This window comes from Alligator mississippiensis, chromosome 4, assembly GCF_030867095.1.
Source record: "Alligator mississippiensis isolate rAllMis1 chromosome 4, rAllMis1, whole genome shotgun sequence".
Classification (NCBI taxonomy): Eukaryota; Metazoa; Chordata; order Crocodylia; family Alligatoridae; genus Alligator; species Alligator mississippiensis.
In genome coordinates this window covers 168,920,567-168,936,999 of record NC_081827.1, presented here as the reverse complement: position 1 = coordinate 168,936,999, position 16,433 = coordinate 168,920,567, and the positions used below count along the sequence as shown (strand labels likewise).

The 16,433-nt window shown below is 49.4% G+C and overlaps 1 protein-coding gene across 1 annotated transcript in view; it reads right to left on the bottom strand.

Annotated features, from left to right (window-relative positions):
* The window catches only part of NGFR (nerve growth factor receptor), a 40,820-nt gene that overhangs the window by 8,703 nt on the left and 15,684 nt on the right, over positions 1-16,433 (bottom strand). The window contains exons 3-5 of the mRNA XM_014603623.3: positions 11,831-12,190; positions 2,874-3,117; positions 422-582 (exon numbers count right to left, since the gene is read on the bottom strand). Coding sequence (XP_014459109.1) covers positions 422-582; positions 2,874-3,117; positions 11,831-12,190 — 765 coding nt within the window. The remainder of the gene's footprint in view (positions 1-421; positions 583-2,873; positions 3,118-11,830; positions 12,191-16,433) is intronic.

Genomic DNA, 16,433 nt, shown 5'->3' with positions numbered 1-16,433 from the left:
ATTAGGGGCCTGTGAGTAAAATGTAGTAAGAGGGACCAGAGATCTGGGCCACAGTACAGTTTGGGCCAGGTCATTCACATCTGCATCTGAATGGGGAGATCTCCTAGTGGTGGATGGTCATGGCCTACACCATCCTGTATATCGACTCCCCAGCCTTCACTCTGCAGTCCCAGCCCTGGGTTCCCCACATACACAGCTCTAGCAATGCCTCTGTCTTGACCACAGCTCCCCAGACCACCTTCCATCCCATTTTAGACCCTTTCTTCACTGCCAATGCTTCTGAGGACCCTTTGTTAGCCCACTTCTGTGCTGTCTCATAGTCCCACTGATGCCTCTCTATTCTGTCCTGCAAATGAAGCTGCTGAAGACTACTTCTCCCCATTCCCACCTCCCAAACCATGGTATGGTGGATACACCTCACCCTGCCCCTGTGTAGTCTGGGTCTGTGGCTGCTGGTCATGAAGGCTTTGACTATCCACAGAGATCCCACTGTCACTGTGAAGCTTCTCTCCTTCTGGAGAAGGTGTCTGATTCACTGGCCGGTTATTGGCAGCCTGTTTGTTCTGTTTGCAGCTGTTCCACCTGGAGAAGAAAGCGGCAAAGAGGAATAAAATAGTGGGTCTAGCCACATGTCCTGAATCTTCCTAGTCTTCTCATCTGACTGCATATAAACCCAAGTCACGGAGCCTGGTTCTCCTTGCCTTGTCCCTGTTGTGATCCAGTAGCATTTTACACCAATTTACTGCTGGCATGAGTGATGACACTAGCAGCAAAGCAGCAGAGTTGGACCCATCATTATTAGCGATCCACATTGATTTGTCTTCTTACTGTCAGATGCATTGCTGTGCTCCATGTTGGATAGTGCCAGGTGCTATGCAGACACACCACAAAGGGGTACTCCCTGCAGCCAGGAGGGTTGCTTACACTGCATCAGCACTGGGTCTTGAGAAGATGGGACTGAGCATACACTGCACTCCAGAGCTGGAAGTTCATCTCTGAGGCTGTTCCAGATTTGTCTTCAGCTCCCTCTCTCAGATCTGTAGAAAAAGGAGGGCCTCCAAGTAGATGGTGGGGGTTTAGAGCAGCTTCATGCGAGTGAACTTCCAGCTCTGGAGCACATCAGCACACTTAGGTGGGTGAGGCATGGACAGGGCATATTCAGACTCACCCTCCTGAAGCTCCACACTTAGCACAGTACAGACAAGTCCTAAGTCTTGGTGAAATAGAAATAATAAGTAACATTTCCATCGAGACCAACAGCATTGTAAGGTGTGCGGGACTACAGAGTCAGGCAGCACAAATCCATTGTGGCCAGGACAGAGGCAGTGTCCTTTATTCAAAGACCTGACACTACAGGGAAATTCTAAAAAAGACTTGCCCCAAATTAATTTTGAAAGAGAAAAAAAAAATCACTATAGCTTTCCAATGGTGTGCAATGCTACAGTTCTTTGGACATCAACACCAACATATACCAGCAAAGAACTGAGGCCCAGATCCTCAGTGGCACCTATGTGCCTAATATCCCTCAATTTCAATGGGAATTGGTGCCTAAATGCCTTTTTTGGATCTAGGCCCAAGTTCTTTTCCTTTAAACATGGAAGTATTCCAGAAAAAGGAGTTGGAATACAGCTCCTATATGCCTGCAAATATTTATCCCCATGAGTGTGTGCACACAGGATTGTGTATGTATTGATTTGTACTCATAAATGCACACGATACCATGTGCACACATGGATCATTACACATACACACTGCACACAGTGTACAGCTTTGGTGTATGTTGTCGTTGAAAGGGTGTGGCTACGCCCATATGAATCAATGCACAGATGTAGTCATGCATGTACATAAGTGCACATTTGGTCTGCAGGTGTCCCTCTATTGAGAGCATATCTATAGGACAATACAGGGCCCAAACCTTTGCTGGGGAGTCCCTGGAGTCACACCAGCAGAGAATTTGGCTTTTTCCCTGGAGTTGCAGTGCTTATTCAGGATTATTTCCAGCATGTAGATACCTGGGGAAACCACAACCCTCTGCACAAACACTGAACCAGCCACAACCTGCATGTGAGCCAGGTGCAAATCCTAGTTTAAAGGGGGTGAGCTTGTGCAAGATACTGAAAGTGACAGCATTTCATAATGTGTCACAACTAAAAGCACCTGTGGGGAAAGGAGAATGAGCTGGAGAGAAAGCCAGAAAGGGGCAATATTGCCCTGCATCACACTCCACTGTCACTGATTTTCATTGAAGATCCAGCTCCCACTCCTGCCTTTGCGAGCCTCCTCTAAGGTGCTGTCATTTCTACCAGAGCAAACTGAGTGTAAAAGCTACTCTCTTGATTTTGCTCATCCTTTGCTCTGCTGTAAATGATTTACCAGGGTCCTGCATTCCAGGCACTCAGACTCTCAGAGTAGTGTTCCCCAACCCATGACTCCTAGGCATCATGTTGCCTGCAAGACCTTCCAATACTGCTCTTGGCTACAGCAAATTTTGCTTTCCAAAGATCCACCTTTCTTCAGGTTGGCAGGGAGAGCACATAATGACACTGCTGACAGAATGCCGCTTGCTCATTAGTTCTCCACATGGGCCAGATCCAGTCACTAACCATTGGCCTAAGGGAATATGTGCTTTCCTGGCTTTTTTGACAACCTCACGCTCCCACCTGCCAGTTTCCCCTTTTGACTTCTCCCATCCCTCTTCATGAACTCTACATCTAATCTATCATCAAATGTTTCAAAGACATCAGGTGCTGGCTGAAAAAGCTTTAAAATGTGGCTATAATTGCTCTGGGTCCTAGCATAAGGATGACAACCTTCCCCAGTCCAGGGTATAATTGTCTAGCCCTTGCAGCCTCAAGGCATTGGTTCATACCTACCTTTTGAAAGCAATGTAGGCTACCAGACCCACCACCACAGCCGCCAGGATGGAGCAGTAGACAGGGATGAGGTTATCAGCAGTGCCACGGCTCACAACTGGCTGGGAGCTGCCCATGATGGTGGTGACGGTACCTGCTAGTGTGCTGACGATGCCTTCTGTATCATATGGGTCCTTGGTGAAAGACATAGGGCTCTCAGACCCCATCAGGGTAGGGGTCCGAGGTGACCAACGTGGATGAAGATCTGCCAAGGGAGTAAAAAATAAATAAATAACAGGAGTCATCAATTTACCCCTCCTTTTCTCCTCTAGGACTCAGCAATAGCTGATATTGGAGCAGATAGGTACAGGGAAGAAGGGCATCTTCCAAGTGGTAATGTCCATGCAGGGAAATATGCCTCCAGAAGTGCTGGGCAGTTTGACTTGCTGAGCTCTAGGAAGGGCATTTAAGCTCTGCTCGTACATAAGAAGGAAAAGCCAAACTATAGATGCATCCTTCCAGGATTAATAGCTGTGATAGCCAACACCCCCCCACCCCGTTGTGCTGTGATGTTGGATGTAGTACAGAAAAAGATGAACCACACAACCCCTTCTTTTGATTATCCCTGATGGAGATCAGGCTAGGAGAACCCTTTTGCTCCAAGGTGCAACTCAAACTGCCAAAAGACTGAAGTGGTATCACTGGCAGAAGTAATTTCAAATACAAATCCCATGTTTTAAAATGCCCTACATTTTGGAGATCTAAATGCCTGTTTGCATTTTTAGTTACTGGTGGCCAACTGGAAACATGTTTTACATATCAGAACCACAAGGCACTGCTGAAACCATCTCCCACTACATGTTATGTAACTAACAGCTATGCAAATCTACCAAGCCTCCTGTTCCTCTCTCTCATTAGCTATGCTCCAAACCCTCCTAGTTTTAGCGGGTTCAAGTTGAATATCCCTTCTGCAGGTAGCAGCCTTTGTACATAAACATGAAATACTGTTCCAGAACAATACAAATCTTTCCCAAATCTATTCTCCACCCTGGAAGTGCAGAGGCTGCCCAGAGTGAGAAGGTGGCTGCACTTTTGAGACCCCTGATTTGAAGTTATTTTTTCCCCCCTCAGTGTCTGTTTGTTTGAGTCTTAAAATAAGGACTATGGGGGCTGGAGTGTTGTTCTCTCAAGGGCACGAAATCTGGATTGGAAGACAGGTCAACCAAATCCAAAAGGGCAAAAGTTTCTGCAATGTAGGAGCTACTGCCAAATACCAAGTCTGGGGTGGAAACAGGGAGTGACCAATGTCTGGAGACCAATCTGGAGTAATAGAGAAGGGTTTCTGGTTGGGAGCATCAAGGAACAACACATCTGTTGTACTGTTATAGTCCATAAATGTTCCAGACCTCACAGCCAAATGCTGACATGGCCTGGCCTTGCTTTGCTCATGGAATTGGACTAGATCCAAACCTGTTCCCCCTTCCTCCCACTCCTGCATCACGGGGGATATTTGGACATCAGCTCTACCCACTCAAAAGGAAGACCAGGGTTGTTGTGGTGTTGCACTGCACCTAAAGAGCATTTCTTCCTGGAGAGGAAGGATAGTAGCAGGAAACGTGGGCTCAACTCTTACCCATTCCTCAGCGTCTCCTATGTGAATGCCTGGGCAAGTCTTCTCGTGCCACCATTCTCCATCTATGCAGCAGGGATCACCATGCTGCTTCTCCCTGCCATCCATTTGCCTTGTCTATTTAGAGTGCAAGCTTACTACAGGTTTGTGCAACACCAAGCACGAAGGGAACCCCAACATCAGTTAGGGCTCACCATACCACTAGGAATGTGCACATTACCCAACTGATGGATACCTGTGTCTGCTGCTCTAGGTTATTATAAAACTCCCAGTCACCAGCCTGTGGTATCTAACACCAACATGCAAGTATCACATCTTCTGACACGCACACACCTGTCTCTCATCAACCACACATCTGCAATGAGATCTATATAAAGAAATACCATCTGTCTCCATCACTTGCATGGAATCAGGACTGGTGCTAGGTCTATCAGTTGCCAATATTTAGTTGCTTGCAAGAGCCTGGATTCACCACCTTCAGGCCAAAAGCAATGGTCATTCAACCAATAACCTATACACTCAGTAAGAGTCTGGTCTCTTGCACTCCCTACAGCCTGCCTGCTCCACCCTGCAGTCCCCTCTTGCCCTGCCAGCTTTTTGGGGCATGCTCTGCCAATTCAGCTCAGAAAAATGTTTGTCTTCCATTCAATCATCTGTTCCCCAGTGTTCAGCCAGGAGCTGCACCTAGACATGCCCTGTGAAGGAAATGTACCTCATCTTGCATCTGTGAAGTGCTGGAGGGGGGGGCTTAACCCTTGGCTTCCAGGACGAAGGAAGAAAGCAGTGTCCTTGGGGGTAAGGAAAGAGAAGGCAAGGCCTGTGCTTTTATAGCACCTGGCTCGAAACAATCCCTGCCGTTAACAGCTTTCCATCTCAAAAGAGGGCAAGCCCAGACACTTGCATTGATGTATTAACTTTCCCTGGTGCCAATTTCCCCACAGCCAGATGACCCGAGGCTTTTCATGCTGCCCTTACCATTTGCTACGAAAGTGTGAAGCACTCCACCTTTCAGCCTTAGCACCCATATTTGGAAGTGTCCCATCACACTGACATGGGTATGAGGAATGCTTCACACTACAGCCTGTGGCTCTAGCCCCAACAGCTGCAATGTTCCAAGCTGGGCTCCTGGGCTCTTGCACCAGTATGTAGCACATCAGACTGATGTATCAGATATACACTGTAGACAGACCCTTGCCTGCTCATATCCTGCTCATATGCCTGCTCAGTGCCTGCATTCATATCCTAGAATAAAGCTGGCAAGCACACCTCCTCTAGTTCATCAGGTGCACAGCTACCAATATGAATGAAGCCTGTTGAGGCTGTGACCATCACTGATTTGGAGCACTACAGAGTCCCAGTGCCTGGTTCCAGAGTAACAGAGAAAACCTAGCCCCAGTGGTGGTTTCTCAGGGGGCAGTTTTGTGGTGGTGGCTGCTCACACTGCAAAAAGAAAACTGCCCCTGAGAAGCTAACAGCTCTCCCTGCCATGTTGACATGCTTGGGCCAGACTCAAACAGTTTCTCTGTCAAGTTCCACACTGCCTTTTCAGAGCAAAGCTCTGCAAGCCCTTCGTGGCTATTTCCTGCCAAGCTGCAATCCCACCCCTCATGCCCCAGAGCATAAAATCCTGCTAACAAAGCCTGTCCTGTGTGCCTCGACCTATGGCTCCATTTATTCAACCCTTTAAAGGGATCAGCCAGAAAGGGCTGTCCGCTGCTCCCCCGCCCTGCAGCACTGAATCACAGATGCCCATGGCACAATGGCCTCTACTCAAGAGCTGTGCTCAGGGCAAGGATTGTAACTGGGTCTGAGCAAGTGAAGAAACTTTTATGTCCTTGCTCCCCCTCCCCAAACTCCTGCCACCAGTGGATTGTGCTGCACATCTGAAATAAAAGACTACCCCTCTTGGGAAATCCCATGGAGTTTGGGCCTCTGGGTGCAGTGTCATCAGACAGGCTGGGAATAGGACACTGATAGCCTGGACAGCCAGGGTGAGGGGGGTCAGCCCTGTAGAACAGAGCTGCTCATACAGTTCTCTACAGATGCAATGGCCGAATTTGATCCCCTAACAAAGGAAGCCTGGTTTCATACATTGTGCTTCGTTCAATCTAGTACATCTGCCCCACAGGCCACCCCAAGTGCCATCACACAGACCTCCTGGAACACTAGAGGAAATAGGGATCTGGAAAGGAGGCCTCTAGATGTTTGTCACATGCAGTGAACTTGTACAATACAACACCAAGGTCAGGGCTTGTGGTCACATAGAAAAGACAGTCTGCTCTCAAACACTGCTGGGTGGTGAGGTCATGTTAGGATTTGCCATACCTTCATCATGACAGATACTAACAGCACAGCAACGTACAACAGCTCTGAAGGAGAGCCTCACCATGCTGTCAGTGTTTGCACGATGCTGCAGGAGCTTGATGTTATGACGTTGAATCTCTAGCAGATTGCACTGTGCCTAATAATACCTTCAGGTCCTGCTTGTGCCTTACAAATTAGGCATCCCCTAGTGGAGTGATCCCAGAGAAGCCAGCATAGGGGATGGCCCTACCACCCAAAGCAGTAGTTCCTCATCTTGTCCATACCACAACCCAGGTAAGCCAAGGGGTCTCTGATCCACAAAGAAAGGGAAACATGAGGATGATTTCCTTGAATCTATTTGCAACCTGCAGATTGGGATTAGGGGACTCCCAAGGGCACAAAACAAATCCTGGATAAGAAGTACATCAGGCAGTGGCACATTTCGAGCCCAAAGCACCCTAAAGAGGAACCCTCATCCTGTTCTACTGTTACCAGACACCCCTTCTTCACAAAGCAATTGAATTTTGGTCAGCCATTTCTTTATGGATGTTCATGGGGATGTCTCCAGCAGGACTGTAAGCACTTTGGAGCAGGGCCACTCTTTTTGTTCTTTTGTCTGTATAGCTCCTAGCTCCATGGGAGCCCTGGTGCATGACTGAGACTTTGTTATCAGTACCTATTTGTATGCATAGGAGTAGTGCTTCAATCCACTACCAGAACAGAAACACAGTTAAAATTGGATGTGTTCACTTTGTGAAAGAGCTGCCCTGCCCATCTTTTTATCCACCTGAGTGGCAAATGCACAGGGCAGTCAGGAAAGCATTGCTGTTGGTTTCACCAAGATCTTTATTGTCTCAAACCTTGTGAGGCAGCTGCACAGTGTAAAAGATGCTGTATACATGCTGCTGCTAATCATTAGTAGGCCTCATTGCATAGAAAGGGTCGTGTGGCATTGCCAGCTGAGAGCTTTGCATTGGCCAGAGCTGCAATAGGCAAGAGGCAAACAGACTGCATGTTGGTTGAGGAATTCAAAGGTTTCCTTGTGCACTCTTTGAAGGCTGGGGACATGTGGAATACACAGCAGATCCCCTCCCCCCCCCCAAACCCAGGCATGCTCTTGACTAGCAATCTTGCAAGAGGCCTGTACTCAGGGAGGTCTACTCTGGGAGGAAAGAGTGTCTTTTTGTGCCAGAGTAACAGAAGTGTGGCAGGGAGCCCCTCCCCTAATTCATAGGGCTCACTCCTACCCAAGTTAAAAGGCCCAGTGGGCACTAATCTGCAATCCACTGCACCTCCCTGAAACACTGAGTACAGAGCACTCAGAGAAAGAAAAGCAAGGTTCCCCCATCACTGGCAGCCCAGGGAGCACAAAGACCTGGCAGGCTCTTCTCTGGCCTCTCCTGGAGGAGGAAAAATAACCCTGCTGCTATACAGAAGAGAAAGCAAGAGGCCTGTCTGACTGTGGGTGGCCCTGGGAAAAAGGTTTATTGGGGTGGAGCTCTCCTGCCAGTCTAGGACAAATCCCAGCTAGCCTGCAGGTAAATGGTGGGGATGCAAAGAGTGGCCAAGGGGTGGAGCAGATACAGAAGACATGCTGGAATGAGGACACAGAAGGGGTGAAAGGACCTTAGCTATGGCACGGGCATGGGGAAGAAAGCCTCAGTCAAGTCTCCCCCTGCATCCCACTCCCCATCCTACCCAGCTGCCATATTGCACCCAGCTCCATTAGATGTTAGCTACTTAATGAGTTAATCTGCATAGCATTTGGGTGGGCTGGCATGCTGGGGACTGGCCTGCCAGAACTAAAAAGCACAAGCTGTTGTAGCTTTCTTTGTCAGAGACTCATATCCTTTGTGCCTCAGATTCCTGGAACATGCACACATGCCAGTCAGTTGCATACTCCTCAGTGCCAGGCCTACCCCATCCCTAACCAGCAGACCTAGACATAAAGGCACAGACTGCCTCCCTCATGCACTCCAGCCAAACCCTGAGCAGCCTTGAGCCCTCATTCCCAACTCCTAAATGATGGATCACAATGACAGCAGCTGGGCATAAACAGGGGCAGTGGAGGAAGCCATTAAGAAGCTATTTGGATGAGCTGCAGGGCCCGAGGCCAGTTGGCCAGAGCTGAGTATTTCCTATGGGGTTGGAAGGGGGAACTTGTTTGGTCTTTCAGACCAAACTGGACCATTTCCAGTCCAGGAGGTTATTTTATGGCTGTGGTTTTGGCCCTACCTCATTCCACAACATCCCAGGGGATAGCCAGGCAGCTGCCCAGCCCTCCTCCCACTCTCCTGAGTTCCCTCATAAATGAATGTAGTTACTCAAGGAAATGAACCCCAGCTCAGCATTGGGACATCCTGCAGGGAGGCAGAGCAGAACGTCTGGGAGCAAGAGACCCCTCGTGAAGCAGGTTTATTGGTTCCACATGTCCCAGCTCATGAGGGGCTGAGTGCTTGTGACCCTGCTTGGAGTCCACAGGCTGCCAGAGGCATACCATGGCAGATTCATCTGTCAACAGGAGGAGATGCTGAGTTTTTAGGGAGAGGCTGTGCCTGGGCCTTGGGCAGCACAGGGCAGGTGACAGGATACAGAAGTCTCCCCCTCTTCTCTCATGCAGTTCCAGGACCTGCATGTGGAAAACCCCTGTGAGCGAAATTTTCCTTCATGCATGAGGCTGTGGTCCAGCTATGAGGCTTAGGTACTGAGCCAGATCTTTGTACAGGCAGGAGTTCCAACTTCTGGGCAGTTCTTCACTCCCAAAACAAGCAGGGCTACAGGTTATGTGACCCCACCCTATCCAGCTCAGACAGCATCAGTGTCCCCCACTTCCCACCAGCAAGGGACAAGGATTCTCCATGGGGCAGCATAGCCACACCCTGCCCCACCCCTGCATAGCAGTGATTAAGCACTACAGCTTAGCCTTTACTGTCTTTTCAGGCAGCAGCAATTAATTCCCATTAGAGACACCGGCTGCCAAATTCCATTTTGCAAAAGGCAAGGACTGCTGGGCTCCAGCCCCAGGAAACAAAGCATCTCAAACTACCGAATGCCTTGCATTTGCTCGGTGTTCCTGTAACAAGGAAACTACCAGGCAGATTATCTTTAAATGCTTCAGCAGTGGCCTCCACGGACAGCCTCTGATGAACAATGCTTTACCATGGAGTTGAGAGGCGACTTTTGCTGGGAAGTCACAGACCATCACCAGCCCCCTTGGAAATACACCAAACTAGCCAACAGTGCAGGCAGACCAGTGGGAACAGTCTCTGCAAGTGGCAGTGGGGCTGGAGACAAGTCAAAGCCCTGAAATTCCCAAGGTTGCATCCTCATGCAATGACCCCTCTCTTTCCCTGAGGCCACTGTTGTGTTCTCTATTGTCCTGCTCTACATGGAGTCATTACCCAGAACCAGGACTGCAGATCTGACTCCTTATAGCCACAGCCTAGAGTCAGCACTGCTTTTCCAGCTGTGTTCAGAAGGTTTAACCATCAATTTTAGCACTGAATTCAGTTGGCACAATGATCAGTTCCTGTGGCATAGGAAGTGCTATTCACTTATGGATGCTATGAAGCATCCCAAAGCACTTTCATGGGAGGTGGGAGGGTCCAGTTTAATGCAAGAGGATAATCAAGGTATGGATAAATGGAAGGAGCTGCCTAACTTACACAGTAAGCCAGGAAGGGTATGCCTACACTGCATCCCTGCCACAGCCTAGGGCAACGGGGGCCAACCCACATCCTCCACAAGTACCACTCTGATCCCTGTCTGATGTGCTGCTGTTTTCTGCTCCCAGCCTGATCCATTGCTCTGCTGCTTCCTGTGCTCCTTTCCCAATCTGCTGCTGTCCTCCCTGCTCTGCCACAATCTGCCATGTGCCACATACAGAGGACTTCCCATGCCACTTTTGGTACCGGTGCTGCAGGTTGGAAACCCCTGGCCCAGGGCATCCCCTCTTGAGCACGCTGTCTGCCTACACATGCTACCAGTGCAGCCCCTCCATGGGGTCACCCCCATGGCCAGAGACAAGAGGTTTCAAGAGCAGTCATGAGGGATTCCCCCAAAACAGCTACACCTAGAGTCCGGATTCCCACTTTCCTGATCTGACAGACCAACTCTGGTGCCTCACACGTATAAACACATACAAATAATTTCCAAGTGAAAAATCCTTTGTGAAGCCAGTGTTCTCCCAGACCCCCACAGAGATCTGCTCAGCCTTGGAGCATTGGTGGGGGAGAGCTCTCCCTCTCCCCGACTTGGAGGGATAACTACAGGGGCCATCCCACGCTGCCTGGAGCCAGAAAACGATTTTGCCCATTTGCTTTTCTCATCTGGGAGCTATTTCTACACTCTCACAGTAACATTTGGGGGGGGGCAGGGGGACAGGATGAGAAGGCATGTTTTGAGTTAGGGGTGGAGCCAGAGGGAACAGTCAGGCCCTGCATGTTCTCCTTTACAACAACATCCCTGAAAGGTAGGGAGGAGAGAGGGGAAGAGAGCAAGAGTTTCTTCTAGTGTTCTCAGAGTTCTGGCAAGCCACACTTCCTGGGGGTGGGGTAGGAGACTGGGAGCCAGGACATGTGGGTTCTTCTCCAAGACCTAGGAGCCCATGTGATGTAACGATCAAAGCAGGGGACAAGGAACCAGGATCCTTGGATTCTTTTCCAAACCCTGGGAGTTTGTATGGTGTAGTAGACAAAGCAGGGGACTGGGACCCAGGACACCTGGCTTCTCTTCTTAATTCTGACACTGGCTTGCAGTTTGGTCCTAACAAGACAGCATCATGCTCCCAGCACTTCAGTTTCTTCTGCTGTGAGCCAAGGATAGTGATGCTGCCTTACCCTTAGTAAAGCACCAGGAGATGTTGGAATGGGTCACTGCTATAATGATGTCACTTAAGGACCAAATCCTGTTCCTTTGAAGTTAAGAGCCAAACCCCGATTGCCTCTAATGGAGGCCTGGATGCGACTCTCAATGCAATGTACTCATGTTATTCTGAACGAGCATGGCCCATGCTCCTCAGCACAGGGACATGGGGATGCCTCACCTCTGCATTCAGCGTCAGACACTGGCGTACACTCCTTGACCAGGACCTCATTCTCCTCGCAGATGGTGCAGGGTAGGCAGGGGTCCACGTGATTGGCTTCATCCGAAAATGTCCCCTCAGGGCACTCCTCACAGATGGTGTCCTGCATGTCCCCACAGGGGAACATCAGGCCAAAACCCACCTCACAGATCTTGCACTCCTTGCACTTGCCACTCTCCTCATCCTGGTAGTAGCCATAAGCACAGCGGCACACGGCATCATCTGACTCCACACAAGGGGCCGACATGCTCTGGAGGCCCACACACTGTGTGCATGGCTTACAGGCTTCTGTGGCACTGACGACATCCGAATAGGTCACACCTAGAAGGTAATGGGGAGAGAGCAGTGAGAACCCATCACGGATCCTCCCTTTTCATCCCAGCTGGGGGCCATCAACTCAGCTCCCATTTGCTGGCTCTGGAGATCACTAGCATGTTGGTGGTCATTGCATGTGCACTCCCCAACAGGAGGCTCTGTTGCTGAATAGCTATACAGTCTCCCCACACCGTCCCCCAAGTCCAGGGCACCAGTGCAAGCAGCTGACAGCTGCCCTGCAAACTGGCCAAAGGTCGGAGCTGGACAGCACTCTGTCGTGTCCCAATTCATTACTTTAAATGGCTGTTACCCAACTAGAGCAAAGGGTGATCCTGCAGCTGCAGCACAAGCTTATAAAAGCCCAGGAAATTAAGGGCTTTATTATTATGGAGTGTGCTTAGTGCTGGTGAAAGGTGCCAGACTGACAACACCACAGAACTATTCCCCTTTCCCCAGAGCGTGGCCCCTTCTGCCCCTCGCGGGGAGCTCAGTCCCCATGCTTCCTCCTCCCCCAGGCCTCATTCTGCCAGCAGTAAGGCTGGGAGTAAGCAGCGAGCAGTCACATAGGTACTCACTTTGGGCAGCAAGACCACAGCTTCTTTCCAGTCAATCCCTGCTGGCTGGACTTGAATCTGATCTAGAGGGGGAAGTCTCTGAACCCATTTACCACCCACTCAGATTCTCTCCTTTCCAAGAAAGAGAGCAGGAGAGAAGGAAGTGCTTAAACTGCAGTAGACTTGACCCTCCATGCATTTCCTTCTTTCTAGCAACATGGGAGCAAAAGTCGCCCTTCACCCTCTAATTAGAGTGCAGCAATTCGCCACGCAAACCCAGGGCAGGGCTCAGGCCATGGCCTACTAATTGAGGCTCTCTGATCTCCTGCTGCTGTCACAGCCTTGCCATTGACAAGCCAGTCTCAGACGTAACTGTGGCGGACCCTCCGGGCCGTGTAATCAGCCTGCTTCTGAGGCGGAGGTGGTTGCCCTACACAGTCACAACGCGGCACTGTCGGGATGGGCCTGAGGGAATGAAGAGATAGTAGTGCTAGGGTGGGAGGAAAGTCAGAGACATTCTTTCCCAAGAGCTAGATTATCCCACATTTCTGCATGGGAAGGTTCGTGACCCTTCCTCTGTAGCATCTGGCACTAGCTCCTGTCAGAGACATGGGACGGGATGCACCCAGGGCCTCATCCCATCTTTCCACTTTGAGCCCTACTCCCTCCCTAGCTGCCAAGTCTTCCCCAGTGGCCCACCCTTCCCTGCTAAGGCCTCACACAAGTAACTTTCTCCTCTCCCAATGCTGGCATCTCCATGCATCACCCAAAATGGCCCCTAGCCTCCACCTGCCTTCTGTTCATGGTGCTCCTAAGCACCTTGTCCTGTATCCACCATGCACTCTCATTGTCAGGCCAGGATTACCAGAGCCTGCCTGTGGGCTTGTGCCCTGCCAAAGTCAAGTATGAAGGACAGTGCCTCATGAACAGCAGGGACTCTGCATGGTTGGCATCAGTGTATTAGTACAGGAGATAACTGCTCTGGCATTGCACTGAGAGCTGAATACTATCTCCTTGTTAAGCCTTGTGTTAAATTCTCTCCTTCTCTCGACCCAGCCTAGCAAAGGAAGCCCAAAGGATGAAAAAAAGTGCAACACATTCTTCTTATTCCCATTACAGCAGTGCCTAAAAGTCCTCATCTGCGTTCAAGGACCTATTCTGCTGGGTGCTGTAAAACCCACAGAGAGAGACAATGTTTGTCGTGAAAAATTTACACACTAATTAGACTAGATAGCATCATCATCTTCATTATAGAGAGGTAGCAAACTAAGGTAGAGAGACAGAGACCCAGATCCTCAAATTGGTGGTAGTTAGGCCCTCGAATACCAGTCCAAGTGACTACTAAAAAGTTAGGAGGGAGTTCGTACCTAGCAGAGCCCCAATAATGACTGTGCCTGCTCTTTTATGCACTGCTGTAGCAATGAGGAAGCCCCATCTTGGATCACATCCCTAGCTGTGCTGGGTGCTGTACCAACACAGGAGAAAAGAGGGAAACTCTTTGGGAACAGGGTCCAATCTAACAATACCTACAGCAGTAATCTCAGTAAAATATGCTAGGTCCTGTGCCTTCATCATGCAGCCCTCCACCCTCTCCTATGATTTTCTACCTAGGCTGCTCTTTAGGGGCATTAGCTCCCTTTGTCGCACCACAGGAGGGGCCATTCCCTCCAAGCAAGGCCATATGCCCCATTTTGTTTGTCCACATCTGTTTTCTATCAATACCTGATGGGGAACGGGAAAGCAGCAAGATTCAGGAATCCAATATAAACACAAGGTTAGGATGCTAATTGCTGACTCTACCCTGACCCTGGGTTTCTTGTTCTCTGGTTTCAGTGGCACCCTGCAGGATTGATTCCTCTATGTAAATCAATCTCCCACCCAACGCCTATCAAACTGTCTCTCCCCTCCCCAGCATTGTCTCAAAGGCATTTGAAGTTATTTTTAGCCTAGAAAGAAGGAGTTCAGTTCAAGTCCTGTAGGGTACAATCACTGTCTTTTTAAAAATCGGACTCTTCTGAATTCATTTCCTCTCATCCAGACTGCCAGGGTCCCCACCTTGCACCTTCAAGATGCTTAAAGTCTTCGCCATGGCCAAAGAGGCTCGGAAGTTTCCTCCTGCTTAAGCAGGGAAGGTGTTGGGGAGATTAAGCTTAATCCTTCTCTGATCCTCCTCCTTGTTTTTAAAGTGATCCATCTCTGTATTAATCTTTAATTATCTGCACAATCTCCCGAGGACATTCATGGGAGACAGCAATTATCTGCTGAATGACAGGACGCAAAGGGCTTCGCTAGGATTGAATGCTGCCATCAGAACAACCCTGGCTCCTGCTGCTCCCACAGCCTTGCTTAAGCCTGCCCTTTGCCATCCAGCAGTCTGTCTAGGGGACTTTCCTGGTCCCTATTACCATGGTTAGCTGAGCATTTTTAACATAGCATCTTCAGTGATAGGGCTGGCCCAAGCTCTCTTACATTACAGGTGGAGAACTGAGGCACAGAGAGACAAGAGTCCAAATCCACAGGGGGGTATGAGGGTACTAGCTCCTACTGATGTTGAGGTCACATGACTATTTGGGGGTACAACCCAGATTTCCTATACTAGAGCCCTAACCACTAAGCCATCCTTCCTCTCTAGAAATAAGCAGCACATCAGCTCATACTGCTCGCACCCTTGAGTCCTTTAAGAATACACTAACTAATTAAGAAGACCTGTATGTTCCCCCAGAGCAAGTGAAATATCCTAGCAACAATATGAACCCAAACTTGGCCCCTCCTAGACACATTCCTAAAGGATTCCTTGTCACTCTTAGCAGCCCTATCCAACACCCATCTCCTTGCCAGCCAGGAAAAGAGATGGGCTTAAAGACTGACAAACCCAGATTGCTGTAGACCTAGAAGGAAGTAAGTTCCCATAGTCCAGAGCCCCAGTGTAGAATGTCTTGCCACCTACGACCTGCCACTTAAACTACTGAGCTGCAAACACATCACCACTTCCCATCACAGCTGCATCACACACAGCTGACAAATCTAACAAGATCAGCACTTTCTCCATCACCATGAGATCATCCACCACAGCTGTGCCATGCCCAAGTGGGTAACAAGATTGAGAAGGGACAAGATCTGTGGCCACTAGATAAAAAGCATTGTCTTACTATGACCCTTTTTAAAGGCTATAGAAGACTGGATATAGGACAGCAATCGTCAATACTGCCAACATGAAGCAGTGATCCTTTGATGGTTATGGAGCTCCATGGTGAGGATACATGTCCATGAAGACAAGGAGAGATCAAGGTCCAGGTGGCACAAGGCCTTTGTTCCAAAAAAAATAAAGAACGATGATAGCTACTTCTTCCATGGCACAATGTATGCTACATGGAGGGGGAAGAAGATGGCAACCAGGAGTGCCAACTTGTCTTAGGTATGTGCATAACCCTCAGGTGTTACGTCTTAATCTTGCTGCTGGACAGAATTTAAACAGCCTGTCTGGGCCCTATGTTCAGGGTCTTGTCTGTCAGCACAATAGCCAACAGCTGCATTCAAAAGCTGTTACATACCACAGTGCAAACTCGGCCTGGGCGTTTAGTATTGAGCTCCGAGAAGTCTAAACCATCTGCCCACAGCCCCAGAATGGACAGGCAGGACCCAGATGCTCTATCTCCCTGCAGCTGGAGACCTTTCCTTTCAGTGGGAAAGCCAGT